Below are 26,290 nucleotides of genomic sequence, written 5' to 3'. Positions count from 1 at the left end.
CTGGGCTACTAAACAGAAAGTTTATATTGGAAGGAAAGTTATGACCAACCTAGACAGCAATATTAAAAAGCAGAAACATTAATTACTTTGCCAACAAAGGTCTGTCTAGTCAAGGCTATGGTTTTTCCAGTGGTCATGCATGGATGTGAGAGTTGGACTGTGAAGAAAGCTGAGTGCCGAAGAATTGATGCTTTTGAACTGTGGTGTTGCAGAAGACTCTTCAGAGTCCCTTGGCCTGCAAGGAGATCCAACCAGTCCATCCTAAAGGGGATCAGTCCTGGGTGTTCATTGGAAGGACTGATGCTGAAGCTGAAACTCCCATACTTTGGCCACCTCATGCAAAGAGTTGACTCATTGGAAAAGACCTCGATGCTGGGAAAGATCGAGGACAGGAGGAGAAGGGGACGACAGAGGATGAGATGGCTGGATGGCATCACCAACTCGATGGACATGATTTTGGGTAAACTCTGGGAGTTGGTGATGGACAGGGAGGCCTGGCGTGCTGCGATTCATGGGGTCGCAAAGAGTTGGACACGACTGAGCGACTGAACTGACTGATTGACATGGCAAACAGCGGAGGCTGAGTTGGGGTGTGAATCAGATCGGTAAAAACCCTTGTTTGTCAGCAGCAAGGTCTACAGACAGCCTAGAAGTTCAATCCATCATTTCTTCCTCTTCTCAATAATGTTACTCTGCCTTTATTGAGTGCAGTCTAGGTATACAAACCTGATGAGGGTTTTGAGACACCCAGATACTGAGAGCAAGGTCTGCACCTCTGCAAATCTTAGTCAAGGTAAAATGTATTTCTTTCCTTCCTCCCCACCCCACCCTTAAAGCTTGGCTCTTGTAAAAAGGACCAAAGTCAACTCTCAGAATTCTCAGAAAAAATCAAACAGGATATTCCAGTTCCCGTTTACAAAGGGGAAGTCAGGTAAACATGTAAAAGACACAAAGCAAAACACCTATCCTTCTGAAACTACTCCCCAAAATTGCAGAGGAAGGAACACTGTTAAACTCATTCATGAGGCCACCATTGCCCTGACACCAAAAACCAGACAAAGATACCACAGAAAAGAAAATTACAGGCCAGTATCATTGACGAACATAGACAGAAAAATCCTCACCAAAATACTAGCCAGTTGAATCCGACACGTAGTGTTATGATTAGAAGGATCATATGCCACAATCAAGTGGGATTTATCCCAGGGATGCAAGGACTTTTCAATTTCTGTCAATCAGTGGGTATATGACATCATTAAATTAAAAAATAAAACCCATATGATCATCTCAACAGATGAAGAAAATGCTTTTGATAAAATCAACATCCATTTATGGTAAGACAGCATGCAAGGAGAAGAGCAGCAACAAACCCAGGAAGATGAAGGAGCCTCTGCAGGAGGAGAGCAGTTAGTTCACCGTGTCTGGGGCCTGAATCAGATCACAGATGATATTGAAGGTCATCTGGTTCAAGACCTACCTCATCTGATTTTCTTTACAGCCACCATCCAGTCTGGAGTAGCCCCAGTGTGAGAAACGAATCCTCTCAGAAAGCACCTATGTCTTCTTCAGGCAGTCTGAATGAATACTAACTACATATATTAGGGACCTCATTGGTACCAAGCCTGACTTAGCTTGCTGTGTCAGACAGACGCTAAGGTAGTCATTCATGATGCCTGACTTATTATTTTTTTTTTTAAGAAACCAGTTTGCTTTTATTTAAAATTTTTTAAAAAATGTTTTATTAAAAAAATTATTTATTTTATTTATTTAGCTATTTTTAGCTGTGCTAGGTGTTTGGTGCTATGTGTGGGCACTATGTGTGGGCTTTCTCTATTGCCGCAAATGGGTTTCTCATTGCAGCAGCTTCTCTTGTTGCAGAGAACTGTCTCCTGGGCACTTGGGCTTCACCAGTTGCTGCAGGTGGGCTCAGCAGTTGCAGTGCACGGTTTAGTTGCCCTGTGCCTTGTGGGATCTTCTTGGACCAGGGATGGAACCTGGGTTCCCTGCATTGGCAGGTGGATTCTTAACCACTAGAACACCAAGGAAGTCCATGATACCTAACTTCTGACCATGAGACCTTGTATATCCCCCTTTTGTGAGAGTGGGTGTGGCCTGTGCCTTGTATCTAACCAGTAGAATATGGCAAAGGTGCTGGGATGTATGTGATTACATGTATGTGACTATGCACATAGGATGTAGCAACCATTCTTGCTGGAGACTTTCCTGCTTTGTGGGTTTTGGAAAAGCAGGCAGCTGTGTTAGGGTTGAAGGTCTTTGGCTGAGAGCCAGCAAGAAACTAAAGCCCTGAACTGAATTCTGCCAACACTCTGTGTGAGCTTGAAAGCAGACCCTTCCCCAGTCAAGTCTCAGATGAGGCTGCAGCCCTGGCTGACAGCCTGGTTGAGCTCTGTGAGCCCCTAAAAAGGAGAACCGGAGAAGCTGTGCCTTGATTACTAACCCACAGAGACTATGAGATCATGAACGGTATTGTTTTCAAGCTGTGAAATTTGCAATAGTAAGGTCACACAGCAGTAGATAACTAATACAGATGCTTTATAGGTATTAACTCATTTAGTCCTCATTGCTGTCTCATTTCACACAATGGGAAAACTGATACATGAAGCATGAAACACAAGCAACCAGCCAAAGTTTACAGAGCAGGGCCAAAACTGGCCCTAAACAGTTCTGGCAGGGCCAGAACTCAAATAACTAAATACCGAAGTAGCTACGTTACCAACCAATAAGGTATGCTGCCTTTCTGCACTTCTTAGAAACTTCTACTTCAAGTAGCTTCCAAATCTGATTTCTATAAATTATCCCTATAGCATGAGTGAAAAATCCAAACGCAATGGCAAACCAGATACACTAAATGAATGAACAGGTTGTATGCAACCTGTGATCAGCAGGGTGTGACATGAAACAGACTGAAGATCAACAGATGCTGCCCCATGGTATTCACTGGCCAGGTGCATCTAGGCTGCCTTCAACCAGTGGGAGGGTGTTAGCTGGCGACCTCAGACATATGAGTTCTTATTATGCTTCTGAGTTCTGAGAACATATGGACCCCTTTTCCATCAGTTCAGTTCAGTTCAGTCATTCAGTTGTGTCCTACTCTTTGTGATCCCATGGATGGCAGCATGCCAGGCTTCCCTGTCCATCACCAACTCCTGGAACTTGCTCACACTCATGTCCATTGAGTTGGTGATGCCATCCATCCAGCCATTCATCTTCTGTCATCCCCTTCTCCTTCTGCCTTCAATCTTTCCCATTATCAGGGCCTTTTCCAATGACTCAGTTCTTCGCATCAGCTGGCCAAAGTATTGGAGTTTCAGCTTCAGCATCAGTCCTTCCAAGGAATATTCAGGACTGATATCCTTTAGGATGGACTGGTTTGATCTCCTGGCAGTCCAAGGAACTCTCAAGAGTCTTTTCCAACACTACAGTTCAAAATCATTAATTCTTTGGTGCTCAGCTTTATGGCTTCAAATATTAGAAACAAGTGATGATTCCTGTTTCCAATCTTCTATTTTCTCCTTTAAATGAACAGCAATACCCTCACATCTTTGTTCTCTCTTGAAGATGGTCTTCTTGACACAAGGATAAATATGTACAAGTGTGTTGACTCTCTGTAGTATCAGCTGAAAACTCCTACTATTTATCTCCTTTATTCCTTGTGCATAGAGAGCAGAAGAGTCCTTGTTACCATAATTATGACCACTTTCATCTGGCCTCCTAGAAAGAACAGTTCTTAAATATGCTTTACTAGAACATGGACAAGTGTTATCATGCAAGAACTATAGTGAACAGGAGATGGTAAGGTCAGCTGGAAGAATTTTTCCAAGTTCTCTAGGCCATAACAAGAAGAAGCTGGGGAGGAAGTCTACTTCTAGTAGAAACTGGTGTAAAGTTACTTTTAGCATGGTGAAATGCTGAGCTACCCAATTTCAATGATGCATCTCCAGTAGCTTCTAAGTAGAACAGTCTCACTAGAATGGATAGAATTTAATGTAAGAGGAAACTTATGCTAAATCTAAGTAAAGTGATATTAAAATAACCCCTTAGGTGTTTAAAATATATTTGAGTTTCTACAGTCCAGTAAATTACGTCTCAGAGAATTAAAAAATATGCAGACATAATAAAGAAACAAAGATAAAAATGAAAGACATGCCAAAAGGCTGGGAACAGGTAAGCATCTAGATTTCTACGACGAAGGGCTTGGAAATTCTAGATCTCTGAGATTGATGGCAGGTCCTGGCAAAATTTTAGAAAGGATTATTATACCACAAGGAAAAGGCATGCAAACTAACATTATACAGGCATACCTCATTTTATTGTGCTTTGCTTTATTAAGATTTTACAAACTGAAGATTTGTGGTAAACCTATATCAAGATTTTTAGCACCATTTCCCCAACAGCATTTGCTCATTTCATGCCTCTGTATCACATTTTGGTAATTCTTGAAATACTTTAAACTTTTCATCATTACCATGTTTGTTGTGATGATCTGTGATCAGTGATCTTTGATGTTACTATTGCCATTGTTTTGGGGTGCCAAGAACTGTGCCCATATAAGATGGTGAACTTAATAAATACTGTGTCTTCTGACTGTTCCACTTACTAGCCCTCTCTCTCCCTCTCTTTTGGCTTCTGAATTCCCTAAAACATACAATAATATTGAAATCAGGCCAATTAATAGAATTAGGATAGCTTCCAAGTGCTCAGGTGAAAGGATTCACATGTCTATTGCTTTAAATCAAAAGACGGTTATGGCTGATTTGCATTGTTGTATGGAAGAAATCAATACAACATTGTAATTATCCTCTAATTAATAGAAAATACTCTGTGATTAAAAAAATCAAAAGATAGACATGATTGGAGTCTTTCCTGGTGGTTCAGGGGCTAAGACTTCATACTCCTAATGCACAGGGGCTGGGTTTCATCCCTGGTTAAGGAACTAGATCCTACATGCCACAGTTAAGAGTTCGCATACTGCAACTAAGACCCAGTTCAGCCAAAAAAAGAAAAAGAAAAAAAGTTAAAAAGAAATATAGACAGGATTGGGCTTCCCTGGTGGCTCAGAGGTAAAGAATCAGCCTGAAATGCAGGAGTCGCAAGAGATGCAGGTTTCATGCATGGGCTGGGAAGATCCTGGAGATCTTGCCTGCAGAATCCTATGGACAGAGGAGCCTGGCAAGCTACAGTCCATAGTGTTGAAAAGAGTTGAAAACAACTGAAGTAACTTAGCATGTGCACACACACACATAGATATGATTAAGCTTAGTGAGGAAGGCATGTCAAAAGTGGAGACAGGCCAAACACTAGGCCTCTTGTGCCAAAGAAGAATGTAACGGAAAAGTTCTTGAAGGAAATTAAAGTGAACTACTACTACTAAAGTGAGCTACTCCAGTGAACACACAAATAATAAGGAAACCAAACAGCCTTCGAGTTGATCTGGAGAAAGTTGTAGTGGTCTGTACAGAAGATTAAATCAGACACAACATTCCCTTAAGCCAAAGCCTAACCTGGAGCAAGGCCCTAACTCTCTTCAATTTTATGAAGGCTGAGAGGGGTGAGGAAGCTGCAGAAGAAAAGTTTAAAGCTGGCAGAGGTTGGTTCATGAGGTTTAAGGAAAGAAGCATCTCCAAAACATAAAAATTCAAGGTGAAGCAGCAAGGGCTAACAAAGAAGCAGCAGGAAGTTATCCAGAAGATCTAACATAATTGATAAAGGTGGCTACACTAAACAGCTGAGCACCGAAGAATTGATGCATTTGAACTGTGGTGCTGGAGAAGACTCTTGAGAGTCCCTTGGACTGCAAGGAGATCCAACCAGTCCATCCTAAAGGAGATCAGTCCTGGGTGTTCTTTGGAAGGACTTATGCTAACGCTGAAATTTCAGTACTTTGCCCACCTCATGTGAAGAGTTGACTCATTGGAAAAGACTATGATGCTGGAAGGGATTGGGGGCAGGAGGAAAAAAGGGGACGACAGAGGGTGAGATGGCTGGATGGCATCACTGACTTGATGGACGTGAGTTTGAGTGAACTCCAGGAGATGGTGATGGACAGGGAGGCCTGGCGTGCTGCAATTCATGGGGTTGCAAAGAGTTGGACACAACTGGGCAACTGAACTGAACTTAATACTAAACAACAGATTTGCAGTATAGATGAAACAGCCTTCTATTGGAAGAAGACTTCCTACCATCTTGCATAGCTAGAGAGGAGAAACCAAGGCCTGGCTTCAAAGCTTCAAAGGGCAGGCTGATTCTCTTGTTAGGGGTTAATTCAGCTGATGACTTTAAATTGAAGCCAATTTTCACTTACCATTTCCCAAATCCTAGGGCCTTCATAATGGAACAAAACCTAGATGACAGCAAATTTGTTGACAACTTGGTTATATTCATGGGTTATAAGCCCATGGTGGAGAGGCACTACTCAGAAAAAAGACTCCTTTCAAAACATGACTGCTCAGTGACAATGCATCTGGTCACTAAAAAGCTCTGATGGAGACGCATGATGGGATTCATGTCGTTTCCATGCCTGCTAACACAACATCCATTCTGTAGCCTGAAGATCAAGGAGTAACTTTTACTTTTGAGTATTATTTAAGAAATACATTCTGTAACGTTATAGCTGTGGAAGAGAGTGATTTCTTTGATGGATCTGGGCAAAGTAACTTGAAAACCTTTGGAAAGAATTCACCATTCTAGATGCCTTAAATAATGTTCCTGACCCATGAGAAGAGGTGCAAAAGATCAACACTAACCGAGTCTGGAAGAAGTTGATTCCAACCCTCACGGATGACTTTGAGGGGTTCAAGACTTTAGTGGAAGAAGTAACTACAGATGTGGTGGAAACAGCAAGAAAAACAGAATTAGAGGTGGAGACTGAAGATGTCATTGAATTGCTATAAACTGATAAAACTTTCATGAATGAGGAGTTGTTTCTTATGGATGAGCGAAGAAAGTGGCTTCTTGAGATGGAATCTAGTTAGGGTGAAGATGCTACGAAGATTGCTGAAATGACAACAAAGCATTTAGTATATTATATAAACTTAGTTGATGAAGCAGAGGCAGAGTATGAGAGAGGATTAACTCCAATCCTGAAAGTTCTACTGTGGATAATACGCTATCAAACAGCACTGCATGTTACGAAGGAATCATTTATGGAAGGAAAAGTCAGTTGATGTGGCAAAATGTCGTTGTGTTATTTTAAGAAACTGCCACAACCACCTCAGCCCTCAACTGCGAACATCCTGATCAGTTAGCAAGCATCAACATGGAGGCAAGATCCTCCACCAGCAAAAGGATTACAACTTGCTGGAGACTCAGATGATGGTTAGTATTTTTTAGCAGTAAAGTATTTCTAAATTAAGATAGGTACATCATTTAAAAAAGATGTAATGCCATGGCACACTTAACAGACTACAGTAAAGTATAAACATAGCTTTTATATACAATGGGAAACAAAATGTTCATATGATTCACTTTATTGTGATATTCACTTTACTGTAGTGGTCTGGAATAGAACCTGTACTGTCTCCAAGAGATACCAACATAGAAACACAATATAATGTGAATACATATTTGAGTATTTCAGTGAGCTTTGGAAAAGAACTCTTCTGATATCTTGCAGACAGTACAGAGTTCTGTGAACTGAAAGTCTGTGGCTTTGAAGCTCACAGAGGATGCTATCCACCGTGATATCCTGAAAATCACTGTTGATGGAGGAGCATCAAGGCTTCTGGTCTGGGTGCTGCAGAGCCCTGTCTTTGGTACTGCTATGCTCAAAATTCTCAACAGTATTAGGTGCTTGTAAAATGTATGGCCAATTCACGGCTAAGAAGAGTGGTAAATATAGGTGATGTGCAGGAATAGAAACGATTTCCACTATGTTGGAAAGACGAGCTGAATCTTTTGAGACCTGGCTACAAGAGCAGAAAGATGAGGGGCTTTGGATTAAAGTAATGTAAACTCAGATATTAGCTTGGTTGTTGGATAAACTTGGGCAAGTTACATGAGCCTCATGAGACTTCAATTCTTCTCCCATAAAGTTGGCATCATTAAATATCTCTTTTGAACAAATAAGACTGGTACACAGCAGATGCTCAATAACTGCTAGTATCCCTCCTCTGTTCCTCTTCTCAAATCGGCCTAGCTGAATATAATCGAAATACATGTACAGACAACTGAACAAAGGGTACCGTGTTGCTCAGTGTTACATGAAGTTCTGTGTTGAAGGGAGGAAGCCTAGCTCCTGAGAGAAATTCATGAGAACAAGGACTATTAATTGCAAGTTCAATGTAAACAAACATCATTTGTTCATTAAAAAATACAATCTTAATTGTCATTAATTGAGTAGAATACCAGATCGGGCAAGGTCCTGATCTTCCTGTATTCTGTGCCCTTCAACTGGAAGAATTCAGTTTTTACTGCCACATGCTAGAGAGACTCCCAGGGTGTGAAAAATATTACACAAAAGGCCAGGTTGAAGGGAGGAACGTGGTTTACCTGGTTAAATAACAATGATGACTCAGGGAAGAACTGATAGGTACATTCAAGTGTTTGAAAGACTTTTGGAGAAGTTCAGAAGAATTAGAAGAGCTACTGGGTAGAGGTACCAGGTAAAATGCTGGCATAAGGACTATTTCCTAACAGGTAGAGATTTTAACACATTATTGACCAGAGACATATTAATATCGTCAGCCTTAGTTTCCATAAAAATCCCCCAGTCAACAATGTGTTAAAAAGCGGGGGCTACCTTTAGTAGATGGTAAATATCCTGTCACTAAAATCATGAAGCAGGAGGAGTTAGATGTGAAGTTTCCTATATTGAAAGAAGAAAATAAAAGGAAAGATGTGCATGAACATGTGAGTGACTGTGCTAGATTTTGGTGTTTGGAACAGAAAGGGCATGATGCCTCATCATTCCATCTTAGTATTTTGTAAGGTTTGATGCATAACGGTGATCAGATCCTAAAGTAGGTAATTAAGAAGTCTTTAATATAACAATCACGGACCACACCCAGTTATGAACACTTCTGGGTGGGAGAATTTTTAATAAAGAAACATTTTCTTGACTATAAGGAACTCTGACATTAATTCCAGGTGGTACAGTGGCAAAGAATCTGACTGCCAACGCAGGAGATGCAGGTGTGATCCCTAGGTCAGGAAGATCCTCTGGAGAAGGAAATGGCAACCCGCTGCAGTATTCTTGCCTGGAAAATCACTTGGACACAGGAGGCTGATGGGCTACAGTCCATGGGGTCACAAAGAGTAGGACACAACTGAGCAACTGAGCATGCATTCATACAACCTTAAATTAGAGATAAGTCTAAAACATAGGAAAATAATTGCAGAGCAACTTGAAACAGGAGGAGCTAACCTGCCAAAAGGTTTAATAAAAACACATAATACTCCGGGTGTTCATAAAAAGGAGCGCTTATGAAAGGCCATAGGGGAGATGGAATACGATATGTGGGGATGACATGGGGTATCAGCATCAGATGTGTGAGTTCATTTGATCCCTTTTAGATTTGAAGAAGTCAGGGTTTTAAGAGAGAAGAGGTTTCTATTTAGTTAGGGATCTACAGGGCTGCAGGGTAATCCTGGACGTCACCTAAGGCAATCCACTCTTCCAGTCTTTGAAATGACACCTCCTCCTCCTCCTCCTCTACAAGCCTGTATCATCTCCTTCCTCTCTGTGATGACCTCACCTATTATTTCAAGAAGAGAACAGAGCCATCAGAAGAGGCTTTATGTGTCTTCTTAGCAGGAATCTACCATAATCCTCCTACCTTCGTGCCCCTGGATTCATCTGCCTTTCCTCCTGTTGACACCTCTGCTGCATGCTGGGCAGCACCCCCTTGAACTTCTTCAAAGAAGATGCTTTGGCTTTCACCTCCTCTGCTTCCTGTATCAACTTCTCTCATTCCACTACTTAATCACATCAGCACACAAACACACTGTATCCTCTCCCATATTTAAAAAGAGAGTCTCCCCAGATCACTTGTCCCTTCCAGCGACTGTCCCATTCTCCTGCTCCTCTGGAGAGAGGAGTTTTTTGAAAACTTGGAAGTATTGTCCACAGTCTCTGACTCTGCACTCAGGTCCTATTCTCACCTCCGCCCACTCAAAGCAGGCTTTTGCTCCCATCATTTCACTGAAACTTCTCTAGTTAGGGTCACTAAAGACTTTCTTCAAACAGAACCCTATGGCCAGTTCTCAGTGCTCATCTTATTCCTCTACCATCAACACCTGACTCATTTATTTCTTTCTCCCTCCTTAGTCCCGTGTGGTCCTTAACTTGGATCCCAGGGCACCACATTCTCCTGCTTCTCCTTGCACTGTCTCTGTTTCTTCAAGTCTTCTGCTGAAACTTCCTTCACGACTGACTTCTGAAGGTTGAACTTCCCCAGGCTCAGACCTTGAACCTCATCTCCATCTATCTGCACTACCAAGATGATATCTATGCCTCATCCACAAGAGTGTCCATACAAACAGCTCCAAAATTTGCAGGCTTCCCAGGTGGCACTAGTGGTAAAGAGCCTGCCTGCCAATAAAAAGGATGCAAAACCTGGGTTTGATCCCTGGGTCGGGAAGATCCCCTGGAGAAAGAAATGGCAATCCACTCCAGTATTCTTGCCTGGGAAATCCCATGGTCAGAGGAGCCTGGCGGGCCTCAGTCCACGGGGTTGCAAGAGTCAGACACGACTTAGCGACAAAACCAGCATCACCACCACCACTGAGCTTTACTCTGAATTCCCCACTCCCTGTTTCCACTGATCCATTTCTTCCTCAGTGGGTTGTCGTCTTAGTAAATGGTATCACCCAATTAAAAGCAAAAACCATGGATTCATCCCAGACTTCTCTTTTCCTCTCATATTTCACAACTAATTTGTCAGTAAAGGTCTTTGGACTCTTTCTTCAAAATATGACCATTTTTTCTACCTCCACCTCCATCAAGCTAGTTGGGGTCACCATTATTTCTTGAATGAAATACTGCAATGGCAACTGACCTCCCTGTCTCCATTCCGGCCTCCTTATTTCCACATAGAAGCTAGAGAGGCTTTAAAAACGCATCAGTACCTCAACTGCTCAATCCTGCAATGGTTTCCTGTCACACTCAGAATAAAACTCAAGCTCTTACCTTGGCTACAAGTCCTGCAGAACCTACTTTTGTCTCTCTCTCCAACCTCTCTCTCACCACTCTCAGCAGTGCTTCTCCCTCTCTGGCCATGCTGGCCTTCTCTCAGGTTCCTGAACAAGAAAAGCTTGTTCTGACCTCAGGGCCTTTGTACTTACTGGTCTTTCTGGCGTAGAATCCCCTTCCTCCAGATCATTATGGGTTCATCCTTCATTTCAGACTCACACAATTGTTACTGCCTAATTGAGGCTAAATAACAACAACTAATTGAGGCTATCCTAGACTTTCTTTTCAAACACATGTCTTTCTGTCCAGGACTCTTCCTTATACAGTAAAGTGAAAGTGAAAGTGAGAGTTGCTCAGTCATGTCCAACTCTTTGCGATCCCCTCCAGGCTAGAACACTAGAGTGGGTAGCCTTTCCCTTCTCCAGGGGATCTTCCCAACCCAGGGATCGAACCCAGGTCTCCTGCATTGCAGGAGGATTCTTCACCAGCTGAGCCACCAGGGAAGCCCAAGACTACTAGAGTGGGTAGTCTATCCCTTCTCCAGGGCATCTTCCTGACCCAGGAATTGAACTGGGGTCTCCTGCATTGCAGGCAGATTCTTTACCAGCTGAGCTACAAGGGAAGCCCCCTTACACAGTAAGTCCCCTACATACGAATCTTCAAGTTTCGAACTTTCAAAGATGTGAATGTGTGTTCCATCGGTGTCAGGCATGAGTGATGTTGCAGCTTGCTCTCTGTCTCCTATTGTTGACAGTCCTTCAGCTCTGTCATCTCCCACCTCATCTCCCTCCTCCAGGCAGTAGCTCTTCTTGCCTGTTCATCAATACCAGCCCCTGTATGCCAGCTGTTGAATAGTACTACTGTACTTTTCAAGGCACTGAACTGTAAGATTAAAAATGCTTTCATTATGCTTTGTGCATGCGTGTTTTCTATATATTATTTGTGTGAAAAGTATTATAAACTTATGTACAGTACTATATGCCTGTTAGTTGGATACCTAGGTTAGCTTTGTTGGACTTATGAACAAAATGGACTTTCAAATGGAACCTGTGCGTATGTGGGGGATTTACTGTACTAGCATTTTACGTTATTGCACCTAGCACAGCCTGATCTTATGTTAGGCAGTGAATGTTTGTTGAGTGTCTGTCTCCCCCACTAGCATGCCAACTCCAGAAGGACAGAAGCATGTAGGATATTGTGAGCTTCCGGAACACTACCAAACACATACAAAAAAAATAAGAGAAGATCATTTAGTTAAAATGGACTTAGGGAGCAAGTAAAAGATTGGCTGGAGGGAAAGAAAAAAAGTGATACAGTGAAATAGGCAAGGGTGAAATGCGTGGAATCAAAGCATAAGCAGTTTACATTCTATGTAGAAGGCAGCAAAGCACCAATGGTGCAATCAAACTTCTAAAGAGAAAAAGATCTGCCAGGTGCTATCAAGTATTCCTCCCCTTCCCAATTTCAAAGCAGAAATAATATCAGTTTACCACCTAGCCCAGTAAGAGTCCTTAGAAATGTGCAAGGATGTTTAATAATAAGAGAACTGAAAATGTACATATTGAGCCCATGGCCCAGAGTCATTCTTAGTTCATTGAATCAGATAATGGGAGATATATATGATCTGATTTTAGAAATCTCTTCGCAAGATGAAATGCTCTGCTGCAGAACAAAGTGACTCATTTCATCCATTCAGTGCTGTCTTCAAACTTTGTGTTATCCTAAAGTTTTAGAAGGGAAACATGAAGCAGAGAGTCATGGTGCTACTAGCTTAAAAACAAGTATTTAAAAACGTGCTTGGCCAATTTCAATTTCTTTCCTTGAAAATCACAAATGTATAGAATAAATTACAGCACAGCCTACGGCATAGTATCAGTTTGCCTCCTCAGTTTCTGCTAGCCCTCGGTTACTTCGAGAGACAATGGCATGACCTTTGCCTCTCCTTGCTGACCCAACTGTAGTCACGGGACTATCAGTGATGACTGAGATGGATTCTGCAACTTGGACAGGCAGAGCCCGCTCCTACCCAAGGCGCCTGCTCACCTGACATTTTCTTACGTTACTTGGAAGCAGAGCGGCCACTAGGAGTCAAAGTCTTTTCACCTCATTTTCCTTAAGAACTCTCCTCATCCCCTTCTCTTTTTGCTCACTGCTCAGGACTCTGGTGGAAATTCATTGTTATCTAAATGAACTTTGGATAAGATTTTATTTGATCCGCTACTTTCTAGCCCTGTGACCTTGGCCATGTTAGTTTAGCTCTCTGAACTTGCTTCCTCATCTATTACGAGGGAAATGAAGAAAATTCCTGGGGATGTTGTAGAATAAATGTAACATTATTTGATAAATGGTTAGGTCCATACCTGCAGCATGGCATGAAATGAATGATAACAAGTATTTTTCTAATTATCTGTGGTTTCCTTCATTCTCTCTTTCTAGATTAGGTTACTCTTGTGATCACTGCATTCGCGTTATTCCCTAGGCTTTGGGTTAATATTATTCAATCTCCTCGCTATCAGTATTTCTTGTCATTTTATAGCAAAAGCCCCATATGCCTTCCACTCCCGTCCAAATGCCCCATCGTTGCACTATAAATCAACAACCACTCATCAATATACTGACAAACTGGGGTTCTCAATGTCATTTCCTTGGAGAAGAATCTCACTCCAAGCCAGAGTTTCCTGAAGGATATTGTATATACACATTGATGGATGTATTTGAGGGAACAAACAAACCTTTAAAAAAACAAGTTTGCAGAGACATGCATGGACCTAGAGTGTGTCATACACAATGAAGTACGTCAGAAAGAGGAAAACAAATCTTTTATTTTAATGCATATATGTGGAATCCAGAAAAATGATACTGATGAACCTACTTGCAAATCAGAAATAGAGACACAGACACAGAGAACAAGATCCCAAGCAGGGAAAGGAGGGAAGTAGGAGGAATCGAGAGATTGGGACTGACACATATGCACTATTGACACTATATATAAAATAGAGAATTAATGAGAACCTACTGTATAGCACACAGAGCTCTATTCAATGCTCTGTGGTGACCTAAACAGGAAGGAAATCCCAAAAAGAGGGGGACACGTGTATCTGCACAGCTGATTCACCTTCCTGCAGAGTAGAAACTAAAGCAGCTAACCACCAGTGAAGACTAATTTAAAACTGATATTAGAAAAATGCAGTTAGCATATCAAACTCAACATCATAAAGCTAAGGGAAAAAGTGAATCAATTTACACTCACTTAAAATCATGTTAATCATAGTCAAGGTAGAACACAGATAGATAACAAACAGGAAGGCAACATGGGAATGACTGAAACTGGGAAGTTGTTCTCAGTCATGTCAGCCTGATGGATAAGAAGGGGGTATTAACAGGCCCGGATGCTTTCTGTTCTATAGTAAACTATGTAAGACGGTCCTTCTATTTCCCTAGTGCAGGGACTTCCCTGATAGTCCAGTGGTTAAGATTCCACACTCCCCCTGCAGGGAGCATGAGGCGACCCCTGCTCAGGGAACTGAGATTCCCTAAAGAGTGCACAGTGCAGCCAGCGGGGGGCAAAATATATATATATATATAAAATTTCTTTCCCTAGTGTCAATCAATCCACACAACTTTCTTTTCTCTCTCTCTCAGTCGGTTTAGTGTTGTGTTACAACACAGGTGTACAACATAGGTGATTGAGTTATACATATACATATATTCATTCTATTTCAGATTGTTTACACATATAGATTATTACAGATTACTGAGGAGCATTCCCTGTGCTATATAGTAAGTCTTTGCTGGTTATCTGTTTTATCCTCCCAGTCTAACTCTCTCAAGCAACTTAATTTAAAAACCCCCGAATAGAAGGTCTCCCTAACTTGGAGAGCAGGAGAATTCATTTTTCTTCAGTGCCTAGGAGACAGAAAAGACTTTCTCCTTGTGTACATCTCCTTGAGTCTCCTGGTAAAATGTTTTCAGACACTGGAGGTTGTGCTGGCTCGTCAGACTCAACTCTGATTACTGTGTGTACCCAGAGCACGACATTGACCAACAGTTACCACTTCTGTAACACAGGGGGACTCGGGGAAGATCCAAGCACAGGACTAATTCATTACACATCATTTACAGTAAATTGCAGGCTGGAAGAATGATTGTTTAAAAATCATTTGCTGCTGATGTACCACTTCATTATATTTCACCCGTGTTTACGAAGGCGGGAGAGAGGTTCGAACATAATAGACTGTCATTTCTCTGAATTGCTAATGAAAGCCGCAGTGCTGAACACACAAATCAAGCTGCTCATTTTTTGCCCAGCGCAATTTGAAAACTCAGTATGTACCACCAGCCACAGAGCAAAGTGGATCAGCTCTCTGGGGGAAAATCCTTCATGTGTACCTGCCATAAGAAGTAATAAGTTCTGCTTTGCATCACTCTATTTATAGACTTCAGTTATTTTCACATATTTTTTGGCCTTTTTTCTATAGCAGCATGCAATCTCAAATGAATCAGTCTCATCTTGTCAATTTTACTGTTAAATTGGGCTTAAATATTCTCTTTAGGTGTTAGAGGATTGCAGGGACATTTTCTGTTCAAACAGGAACAAATGAGACTGAGGCAAGATCTTTGGTCTCTAAAATTCTCTAGCTTCTAACTGACCTATATTTCATTCATTAGTCTTAGGCAGCAGATGACTTCCTTAGAAATGCCATACTTGGTGCAGCCCCAAGGCCTGGGCGAATAGCTGTTGCTTGGTGTATGATGAATCAGAAAATACACGGTAAATGGAGACTAGGTTGAATTTTTTTTTTTTTGGTAGCAAAGTATATTAGTCGTGAGGTAACCAACTCAGCACAAGGAAAACCTTCCTGCTGATCTTTGCCTGCTCATTAATTCCACAATTGCTTACTATTTGCTAAGCACTGCTCTATGCGCTGGAGACAACAGTAGTAAACAGGACATATAAAGAACCTGACCGAGGGTATCTTACGTTTTAGTGTGAGAATGAGAAAAAAATAAATGTATCAGTCAGTTTCAGATAGTGATAAGTACTATGGAAAATGAAATAAACGGAGGCACGAGCAGAATCTCCGACATATTTGTAATGCTGCCAAGAGTCTTGATTTTATGATCTTAGAAAGTTGTCTCTAAAGAAGTGATATAGCCTTGACAATTCCTTAAATATTCAGTAATTACAACACTCGTATCACTGTTTTGAGTTTGGTCTTGATGCTGCTCTGGCAGGACGCTCTCTATACTGCGGTCCCCACAGTCCTCACTTGGGCCCACTGGGATGTCTTGGAGGATGTGGGGACAGCCTGACTGAGCAGCTGAGGAGCTTGCCTCTTGGCACATTCCCATATGGGTGATCCCCTCACTAAGAGCAGAGTTTGATTCAGCATCTTTGGGCAACATCTGCAGCACCCTAGCACCATTTTTTAAAAAATAATTTATTTATTTATCATTAATTTCTTTTTTGGTTATGCTGTGTGGCATGCAGGATCTTACTAACAGTCTGCCAATCAGGGATCAAACTCATGCCCCCTTAGTGAAAGTAGAGAGTCTTAACTACAGGATAGCCAGGGAATTCCCTCATGCCTTTTTTTCCTTTAAGTTTTAATTTTTGAAATAATTTTCAAATTGTACGAGAGCTGCAGGAACACTGTAAAGCACTCACTCCTTGATATCCTTCATGCACACACACACACCGAGACATTTCTCTCTCTCTCTCTCTTTTTTTTTTTGCATTGAGTGTACATTGCAAATACCTCATTCCCTTGGTTTTATTGAGACGTAACTGACAAAGCCATAAACCATTTAAAGTGTACAATGTGACCATTTGATGGGCATATGTACTGTGCAGCACCATGCTTTGTATGACATGACACACTTGCTTGAGTCAACTGACTGGTTTCCCATTAGTGAGACATGCTCCATTTCTTGGAGCGGCTCAATGGTGGAACTAGACAGAGAACTAGGCCTGAAAATCAGAGGAAATGCCCTTCACCCACCTGAACAGTATTAGAGCCATAAAATCCTAGTGTAAATGTCACTCTATATATCTGCTCTAATAATGAAAATTTAGACCAATGAAGCGTCAAATTGTATGTTAACAAAGAGGAAAATGCTGAACAGAGAGGGCAGAACTTTAAAAATTCCTGTCCTTCCCTCTTAATTCGAGGTTGCCAGCTTCTGTGTGTGGGGCCAAGGGCACTGTATTATTTTCTACACTTTGATTTTTCAGTAGGTGTTGATGCTTCCTTGGAGAAGGCAATGGCGCCCCACTCCAGTACTCTTGCCTGGAGAATCCTATGGACGGAGGAGCCTGGTAGGCTGCAGTCCATGGGGTCGCTAAGAGTCAGACACGACTGAGCGACTTCACTTTCACTTTTCACCTTCATGCATTGGAGGAGGAAATGGCAACCCATTCCAGTGTTCTTGCCTGGAGAATCCCAGGGACGGGGGAGCCTGGTGGGCTGCCGTCTATGGGGTCGCACAGTCAGACACGACTGAAGTGACTTAGCAGCAGCAGCAGCAGCAGCAGCAGCAGCGATACTTCCTGGATGTATTCGAAACTGTGTATGTGTACACATCTTGGGCTGATTAACATTTCAGACTCTCAGTCTGTATACCCTCTGCAAATACTCAAATGTGAGATACAAGAAAGATATATCATCTTTATCCTATTATGACCAAATTGATAAATGTCTTTTCTCATACTCTAGGAGACAAAAAAATTCTCACACAAAATTTTGAGGTCTCATTTTGGCTACAGAGTTAAGATAATTTTCCTGGGGCATCAAGAGTTTGGAAGTGCAGTAGATATGAACCCTTGACTTCTTCCTGCTTTTGTGAATTGCCCCAAAGTCTTTGCCATGAAAAAAATAAGCAAAGAAAGCCATCCTACCTGGAAAAAGGAGGTCAATCAAATAAATAATATATTAACTTTAGGCTTTCAGGTCTAGTGTGGTATCCTGTCTTTTCATGAACATTAGATAGACATGATTAAATAAGCCACAAATTATTGTAAAATGTGTTAAAACGAGAGGCTGCAATAATTTGGACAAACCCTCCATGTGGTCAAACTTTGATTCACCAGTAATCTTTTAAACAAAGGAAGATTAGACTGACAGATTTTTTTAAATAACCATAGATGTGGAATAGAATCTGCTAGTTCAAAATACTTATCTTCTCTTTGAAAAAGAACATGAGTAGAAATAAGGTTAAAATTTTTTTAACAGAATGTTCAATTTTTAATCTAAATTTAAACTTTAGTGTCATAGAGACAGTAATGTCATTTCTCTTCCACTATTATCATTTCTAAAAATTTTATAAAACCTTATGAAAGACTAAAAAAATCTTTTTTTACTCATTATGCCATAAGAGACATGATTAAAATGACAAGTTCCCAAATAACATGAAAAATGCATTTCCCCTTTATCCAAAGCAAATGCATTTTGCTCCTAAGACATGTTTAATCTATTCTCTTTTTTGAGAAGAGATAGCAGAAGGATGAAAGGATTTACAGTTCGAATTGTCATTTAATGAAAGACACATATTTGACTTGTGATTATAAAATAATTGCTGTAACAATTTTGAGTTTAGACAGCAGTAGTGAATTTTGATATGAATGAAAAACAAATTATATTTCTGTTAACATTCAAGGTTACTTCTCTGGGTCAGAATTATGAAAAGTTACCCTTTATTATGCCATGGGAATAGTGGAACCAATGTTAAGAAATCTTCTCTATGTGTATGTGTACAAATATTTATTCCAGGAAGCATTCGGTTTCTATAGAATTAGTTTAAAAGAACAGCTTAATCTTTCATAAAAACTTTTATAAAGAACTTTAATATGCTTTCTACTACCTTATTCTCTTCCTCCAGCCTCTCCATCAGACAGAGTGCTCACATGAATGGCTAAATTCAATCACCATCATTGGCTCACTGGGAAGAAATGTGAGGAAAAGCCACAGTTCCTTTATAGTTTCAGCTTCTGAGTGTTTGCTTACTCCCTAGCAACTGGGGCACCAAAATGGCCACCGGACTGCACTTGCCCTGAGAAATGCCTTTTACTGAGAAGATCCAGGGGCTAGTAGGGGATCCAAGCCTCTTTAAAGGTCTCTTTCAGTTCGCTGGTACATTTTTTGTCTAGACACATCTTTCCTTGCCACTAGGGTGGTAATGATACTCTTGAGGGAAGTAAGGTTGGGAGGTGAGCACAGAACAAACGCTGTAAACTTGCACTTTGCTCTGTTGACCTTAATTTATCAGGAGGACATCTCGGGATTTTTTTCCAGCAAATGATCAAGAGGGTGCATTTTCCAGGTCTCTGTGCATTTCTCTCTTTTGCAGTCTCTCTCTCTCACGAGAACAAGAATTAACAAGTATTTTTAAGTAAGAAAGTAAAAGTTTAGAACTCCAATTGTCAGAACTCAGTCAAGCAGCAGTTTCCAAGAAGTTCCTAAATTTTCTCCTTAAGATGCAACAGGAAGTCATAATCACCTATTAACCATTTTGGTTTCTTAGCCTTCTGGCTGGTGAACTCCCTTTTCTTTTGAACTGTTCTAAATAATTAAGAGGATGTTGAAGACATCCAACCCTTTTGGCTGATACCTTTTAAGAAAGAACAAAAGTGTGTTTGTTCATATTCAAACTCCAGGAAAATAACCCCTGATGCTACTAAAAAAAAAAAAAAAAAAAAAAGGTTCCTTGATTTCAGTGACTTTAAGATTGATATAAGGGACTTCCCTAGGGAGTCCAGTGGTTTAGGCTCTGTGCGTCCAATGCAGAAGGTGTAGGTTCCATCCCAGGTTGGGGAACTAAGATCCCATGTGCTGTGTGGTACAGCCAGAAAATAAAAACAAACAAACAAAAAAACCTACCAATTAAAAAAAAACCTGACATAAGGAAGAACAAAAGGAAAAAAAATCTATTACCAAGAATCACTGTGTGTCATGCACTAAGGATTGTAATTAACAACTTCTGTGTACCTAACATGTAACTTTAAAAACTACTTACCAATTTTAAGGTAAAGCCTGGCCCAGAAACCTGTGTTGTAATTCAGTATGTAACACTGGAAAACCCATGAAAGGAAAATATGAGACTAGTTCAGGGCTTCCCTTGTGGCTTGGATGGTAAAGAATCCACCTGCAATGCAGGAGAGCCTGGTTTGATCCCTGTCTCTGGAAGACCCCCTGGAGAAGAGAATGGCTACCCACTCCAGCATTCCAGCCCAGAGAATCCCATGAACAGATAAGCCTGACGGGCTACAGTCCATGGGATCACAAAGAGTCAGACACAGCCGGATGACCAAGCACGCATACACACAGTCAGTGCTTTTGTTTAGTACCGTATAAAGTGGAAAGGACAGTGGGAAGTCTCTTTATTCCTTCCAGCAGAGGATTACTGAGTACCACCTAATTAGAGAAGCCGAAAAGGAAGTGACGGATAACTGGCATTCTTAAATTTCAGACTTTCAGGACTTCCTTATTGCTGACAAGGAGAAAGCAGAGAAGATGGCCTATAGCTGATTGCAGTAGTTTTTCTAAACATGACTAGCACTAAGAATGAAATTTTGTAGGTTGGAATAGAAGAAATCTCAGCACTGGGTGAAGCCATATAATTAGATGTTTCAAATTACTTTAGAATCTTCAAAGCACACAAACAAGGATATGGATCATTCACAATATGCCTCTTTATAAGCCACGTACTTTCATAATAAATCAAAGTCTTCATAATAAGAAAAAATAACCACACATAATTCTTATAAATAATAATCATTAACAGGGAAGAAACTGGACTTGTCTGGCTCTTTGCTCAAGTGGAAAGTTCTCCCTTTACTGACAGATTTGCCAAAGCATCCAATTTAATGTTCGAAACACTGCTTTGTTTTATCTTGAGTGGTCAAACTACTGCACTCTAAAATCCTGCCACTAAACTTTAGCTGTACTCAATTTACTTGTATTTAATATAGACAGGCATTATTTTTGATACTAAATGTACTATACTTTTGATACTAAATGTACTTATGTTTTTAACACTTCTCTTAAGGACAGTTGCTACCATAAGAGGTTTTCCATGAATCACCTAATTCAGATAAAGATTGAATAATATTTTCAATTTCCTTCCTACATTTTATTTTAGAATGTATGTCACTCATGAATTCAAAATTTCAAACTATGGAAGTTTGGAGGTAAAGACATTGAAGATATTTCTTCAAAATGTTTTGTGGAGGAAAAAAGGTATTATATATTGTATTACAAGAAACCTCATCACAGCTTCCTAAAGAAACGAAGTCCCAGAATTTTACAAAGAATTGCTCAGTGGAAGTAAATCCAAGTTCAAAGAGACAAGAAGAAAGGAGTAATTTGTTATTCAGCATATATATGATCTGCCACAGCAATTTTGAACCACTTTGTTCTGCTGGGTTTGCCTTAGTAAAGGGATAGATGCTGCTGTGAGAATCATTCCCTGAAAACAGAGGTGAAAGTAAGTCAATGAGTGAGAGCTGATATAAATTCAAGTCATTTTACAAAGGATTTGCACACAAGATGAATTTTCACAAGTTGGCAAGCTTTTCCAGAATCTTGCTTTCATGAATGTTATTTGAACAAGTTGTATAGAATGCAGTCTCCATTCTATGAGATAGCATTGCCTTTTTTTTTTTTTTTAAACCAAGTTGGAACTGTTCAGGTCACCAAATAACAGGGATCAAAAGTAAAACAGCTGAAAAATCCAACAGTCTGGTCTAACCTGGGATGCTCTGTCTCCTCACAGCCAATGCTCCATCAGGCGGCTTTGTCTGGCTGGCGGATTTAGTGTAGGGACTCTCATCTGCAAAGGTACAATGAAGGCTTTGGTTAATTTCCATCCAGTTTCTACTGTAGTGAAGGTCTTTCAATGGATTGCAATCCTCCTGCCAGAGACAGATGGTATGGTATGGTAGAAAGAGTCTGTAGACCTGGGTCCTAACCTGGGTTTAGCCGTGGGACTTGGTCAAGTCATTTAAATATGCTCTGAACATCAGTTTCCTCCCTTATGAAAGAGGGATATGCGTTCGCACCCATCTCTGAGGATTGCCAGGATAAAGCAATAATGCACATGAAGGCATAGAATGGTAAGAAGTTTGTAAAAAGAGTACACAGATAATTTGCCTGTCACCTATATTCATTGATAAATAAATATGCATGAATATCAGTAACAGGAAGACAAGGAAGGAATAAAATGGCTCAATGGGCACTAAGAATAAGCTAGTAGAACAAAGGAAAGGAAAAGAAATATTATATTTCAGAGAAGCAGATGACAGAATATTAGTATTGCAGGGGAATAAAGACACACAGAATAATTAGTGGGTTCCTACTGAAAGTATGAATGGGCATCGAGTGGAAAATAAAGGGAAAGGGACATTCAGGGTAAGACCACAGAAGCTAGGTTAAGAATAGAGAGGGAAAGATGGTTTGGGAAAAGAAGACACATATTGCAATGAGCTGGTTTGCCCTCTTAGAAAGAGACGAAAATAACTTGGAGAACCAGAGAAAGAGCAACTGAAGAGACAGAAGGACTAAAGCTCAGTGGATCTGTGACAGTTAGTCAAGAAGCTGAATGAGCAAAACACTAGGTGAAAAAACCATACAAGTGATGGATCCATCAAATTCTCAGTAAAATGATTTTGTTTAATCTAGGAAGAGATTTAGTCTGACTTGGAATATAGGAATAATGATTCAGGATGGCAAATATTAGGGTGAAATAGAAAGGAAATATTCTTTTTAGTCGGCATAGGACATTTGTATAGAGTAAAAGAGATGTCTGAGTGACATTAAACATTTTCAAGCACAGAATGTACACAGCCTGAGCAGATATAATGTACAATAATTGCCTAGTAGCTCTACTCAAGCTAGATGACCCAAAGGTTACTTCTGGCCATACTATCGGGTTGCTTTGTTGTTGTTGTAACAAGAAATCATTAAAGGATTAAAAATATCATTATATTAGATATGCAAACTATTAAATATAACAAGGATTTAATTCAGCAACAAGCTTTTATCATCTGAAAACATTAACTCTCCCAACTATAGTTCATGTTGCAAAATTGAGGAACTCAATTCCTCTTTAGGATGTACTTCTGGTTGAAATGATTCATGATTTCTTCATAAAACTAATAAGGTCTTTGTAAGCAATGACAAAAAGGAAAGATTAACACTACTGTAAGCTGCAATTAACTTAAAAAATGGCAGTCATGCTGTTTCATGTTTATATTCCATTTGTCACACAATTCTTTATATTCTTCCAACCATAAAGACAAACTACCAACGTTCAGATACCAGTACAATCAACAGTATCACTTTTACTTATGAAGCAATATCCTAGGTCTCTGACTCTTCTCTTTGTAAGTGCGATTTTGAGGATAAACACAAACCACAAAACAAAATGCCTGCCTTATATTACAAAAGTCTTTGCCATTCCATGCCCACCTGAGTATCTGAACTCTTTTCTCACAATATTGATTTAATAACCAGGCCATATGCTTAACCAAACTTACTATATGCTAAAACCTGGATTCTTTATAAAACCAACTTAAAAATGTATTTCTTTTTATTATCTAAAGCTTTGAAACCATGTATTTGATTACAGAGCACTGAGTCAGGAGATACAGATCACAGCAATCAGTTTCAGGGACAGCATCTTGGAAGCCTAAAGGCTTTCTCAAGTTTTCAATTTGTCTAGACTCTAGCCAATTAAAGTCTTGAGTTGAATCCAGTGTTGGATTTTCTTACAGGGCGGTAAGAGATCTGACCAGGAGACTCTGGGGTGCTTTGTATTTGATGCTCTATTTTAAGGAACCATGTCTTTAGAAATTTACCTAGTTTGCATCATAGAAGTAGTCAACCCTGGCAAAACTGTTTTCTTACTTATATTGGAGAACCATTTCCTTGATTTAGAGCTGAAATAGTCTAGTTATGTACATCCTTAAAAGGTTGAAACTGAATTATAGATGGCCACCTGGCCAGCCTCTGCGAATCCATTCCCCAGCCCCTGACCGCACTCGTGTTAAGACTGTCCTTACTGAGCGCAGATGGAAGTAAACAATTACCCAGAAGCCAAAATTTGCATTGGTTGAAGGATCAGACCAAAACAAGTTCGATATTATCTAAGAATAGGTTTCTGAAGTCAGTCAGGATGAAGGCAATAATTCCTAATGAGGCAGAATCTTGGCAACCTTCATCAGGAGAGCTAAGGTGAGCACAGCAACAGAGCAGCATGGCACCTTTTAACATTTATTTTTAAAGAAACTTTTCCTAGGAACATCTGTTGAATTTAAACCCCTAGGAGGTAGCATAGGTCTTTTATAAAAACCTACCCATCAGAGAATGGGCATCAGTTCTCTTGATGTGATTTATTCCAAGTCAAATCTTGACTCAAACTTTGAAAATAGAAATGGAGGGAAGACATTGAATGAATCAGTGGCTGATGCCTCCGTAATATTAGGTTGGTACAAATGTAATTGTGGCTTCAGACTGTGAATTTTAAATCATTAGTACTAGGTTCGAACACATATTTATTAATCAAAATAGGAACCATTACAATCAAAACATTTTTGCTGAAGAGAAATAAGTTTGCCTATTCTTATAGTGTAAAAATCGGTGTCCTGGCATTCCAGAACTCTTGGAAAGCATTTTCTGCCTCTTGCTGGCTGTGGAAGCATTTTCCCTGCCAAATGCTGTCAAGATGCTAGAAGAAGTGGTAGTCAGTTGCCAAGAGGTCAGGTGAATATAGTCAAATAGGTGAACCATCGTAGACTAATTTGCTCAACTTTTGAAGGGTTGCTTGCGTGACGTGCAGTTGGGCACTATAGTGGAGAAGAATTGGGCCCATTCTGTTAACCAATTCTGGCTGCAGGCATTGCAGTTTTTGGTGCATCTAACTGATTTGCTGAGTATACTTCTCAGATGTAATGGTTCTGCCGGGATTCAGAACGCTGCAGTGGATCAGACTGGCAGCAGATCACCGAATAGTGACCATGACCTTTTTTTTGGTGCAAGTTTGGCTTTCAGAAGTGCTTCTTCTTGGTCCATCCATTGAGCTAATCATTGCCAGTTGTTCTGTAAAATCCATTTTTCATTGCATGTCACAATTCAATCAAGAAATGGTTTGTTGTTGTTGTACAAGATAAGAGAAAAAAATTTTTTTTGTCTAACATCATTTCCATGGTTAAATAAGTCATTAGCACAAAAACATAAGCAAGAAGTGCACATTAAAAGGATGTATAATATAACCACATTTAAGAATGGATTGTATCAAACAGCAAAGTTCAACAATGCAAAACCGCAATTACTTTTGCACAAACCAAATACAATGGAATATTACTCGGCCATAAAAAGAAAAGAAATAGTGCCATTTGCAGAGATGAGGATGGACCTGGAAATTTTCATACAGAGTGAAGTCAAACAAAGATAAATGTAATCTGATATCACCTTTGTGGAATCTAAGATAGGACACAAATGAGCCTATCTACAAAACAGAAGTAGACTCACAGACTTGTGGTTGCCAATGCGGGGGAATGGAGAGACGGACTGGGAGTTTGGGGTTATTACATTTAGAACGGATAAACAATAAGATCTTACTGTATAGCACAGGGAACTATATCCAGTCTCCTGGGATAAACCATAATGGAAAAGAATATAAAATAAGAATGTTCATATGTTTATAAATGAGTCACTTGGCTGTACAACAGAAATTAGAGCAACACTGTAAATCAACTATATTTCCATTTAAAATGTAAAAAATAAAATAAATGCCAATACAATTAATTCACTGTTGCTCAGTAAAGGGCTCAAAAGTTTCAGTTAATTACAAGATCTATGTTAATACTTCTCGTTTATCAGGAAGATACTAAATAGGCTTTCAAGTTCCAACTAATTCCATAAGTGAACTAAAAAATAGGTGAAATAACAAAAAAGGAGTCAATCTATAGATACTTCTAGGACAGTGCGCATCCCATAGTATGCATTCATTAAACATTTGCTGATAGACAAGTAACTTGTGTTTAACTTTTCAAATTAGAGCATTTATTGTAAACAAGCAACCTGAAGAAAGTCAAACACTTGTTATTAACTAACCTCCCTCCTCGCTCTGATTTCTTTTTCTAGA

The 26,290-nt window shown here is 40.1% G+C and overlaps 1 protein-coding gene across 1 annotated transcript in view; it reads right to left on the bottom strand.

The window, feature by feature from the left end:
* Window positions 1-26,290, bottom strand: part of GRIP1 (glutamate receptor interacting protein 1) — a 482,353-nt gene that overhangs the window by 204,534 nt on the left and 251,529 nt on the right. Inside the window, exon 2 of the mRNA XM_052639896.1 lies at window positions 21,896-21,976. Within this exon, the coding sequence (XP_052495856.1) occupies window positions 21,896-21,976 (81 nt within the window). The remainder of the gene's footprint in view (window positions 1-21,895; window positions 21,977-26,290) is intronic.

The sequence above is a fragment of the Budorcas taxicolor genome, chromosome 5 (genome assembly GCF_023091745.1).
Source record: "Budorcas taxicolor isolate Tak-1 chromosome 5, Takin1.1, whole genome shotgun sequence".
NCBI classification, from domain to species: domain Eukaryota; kingdom Metazoa; phylum Chordata; class Mammalia; order Artiodactyla; family Bovidae; genus Budorcas; species Budorcas taxicolor.
Note: the sequence above shows the minus strand (reverse complement) of the source record. Positions and strands in the feature narration are given on the sequence as shown.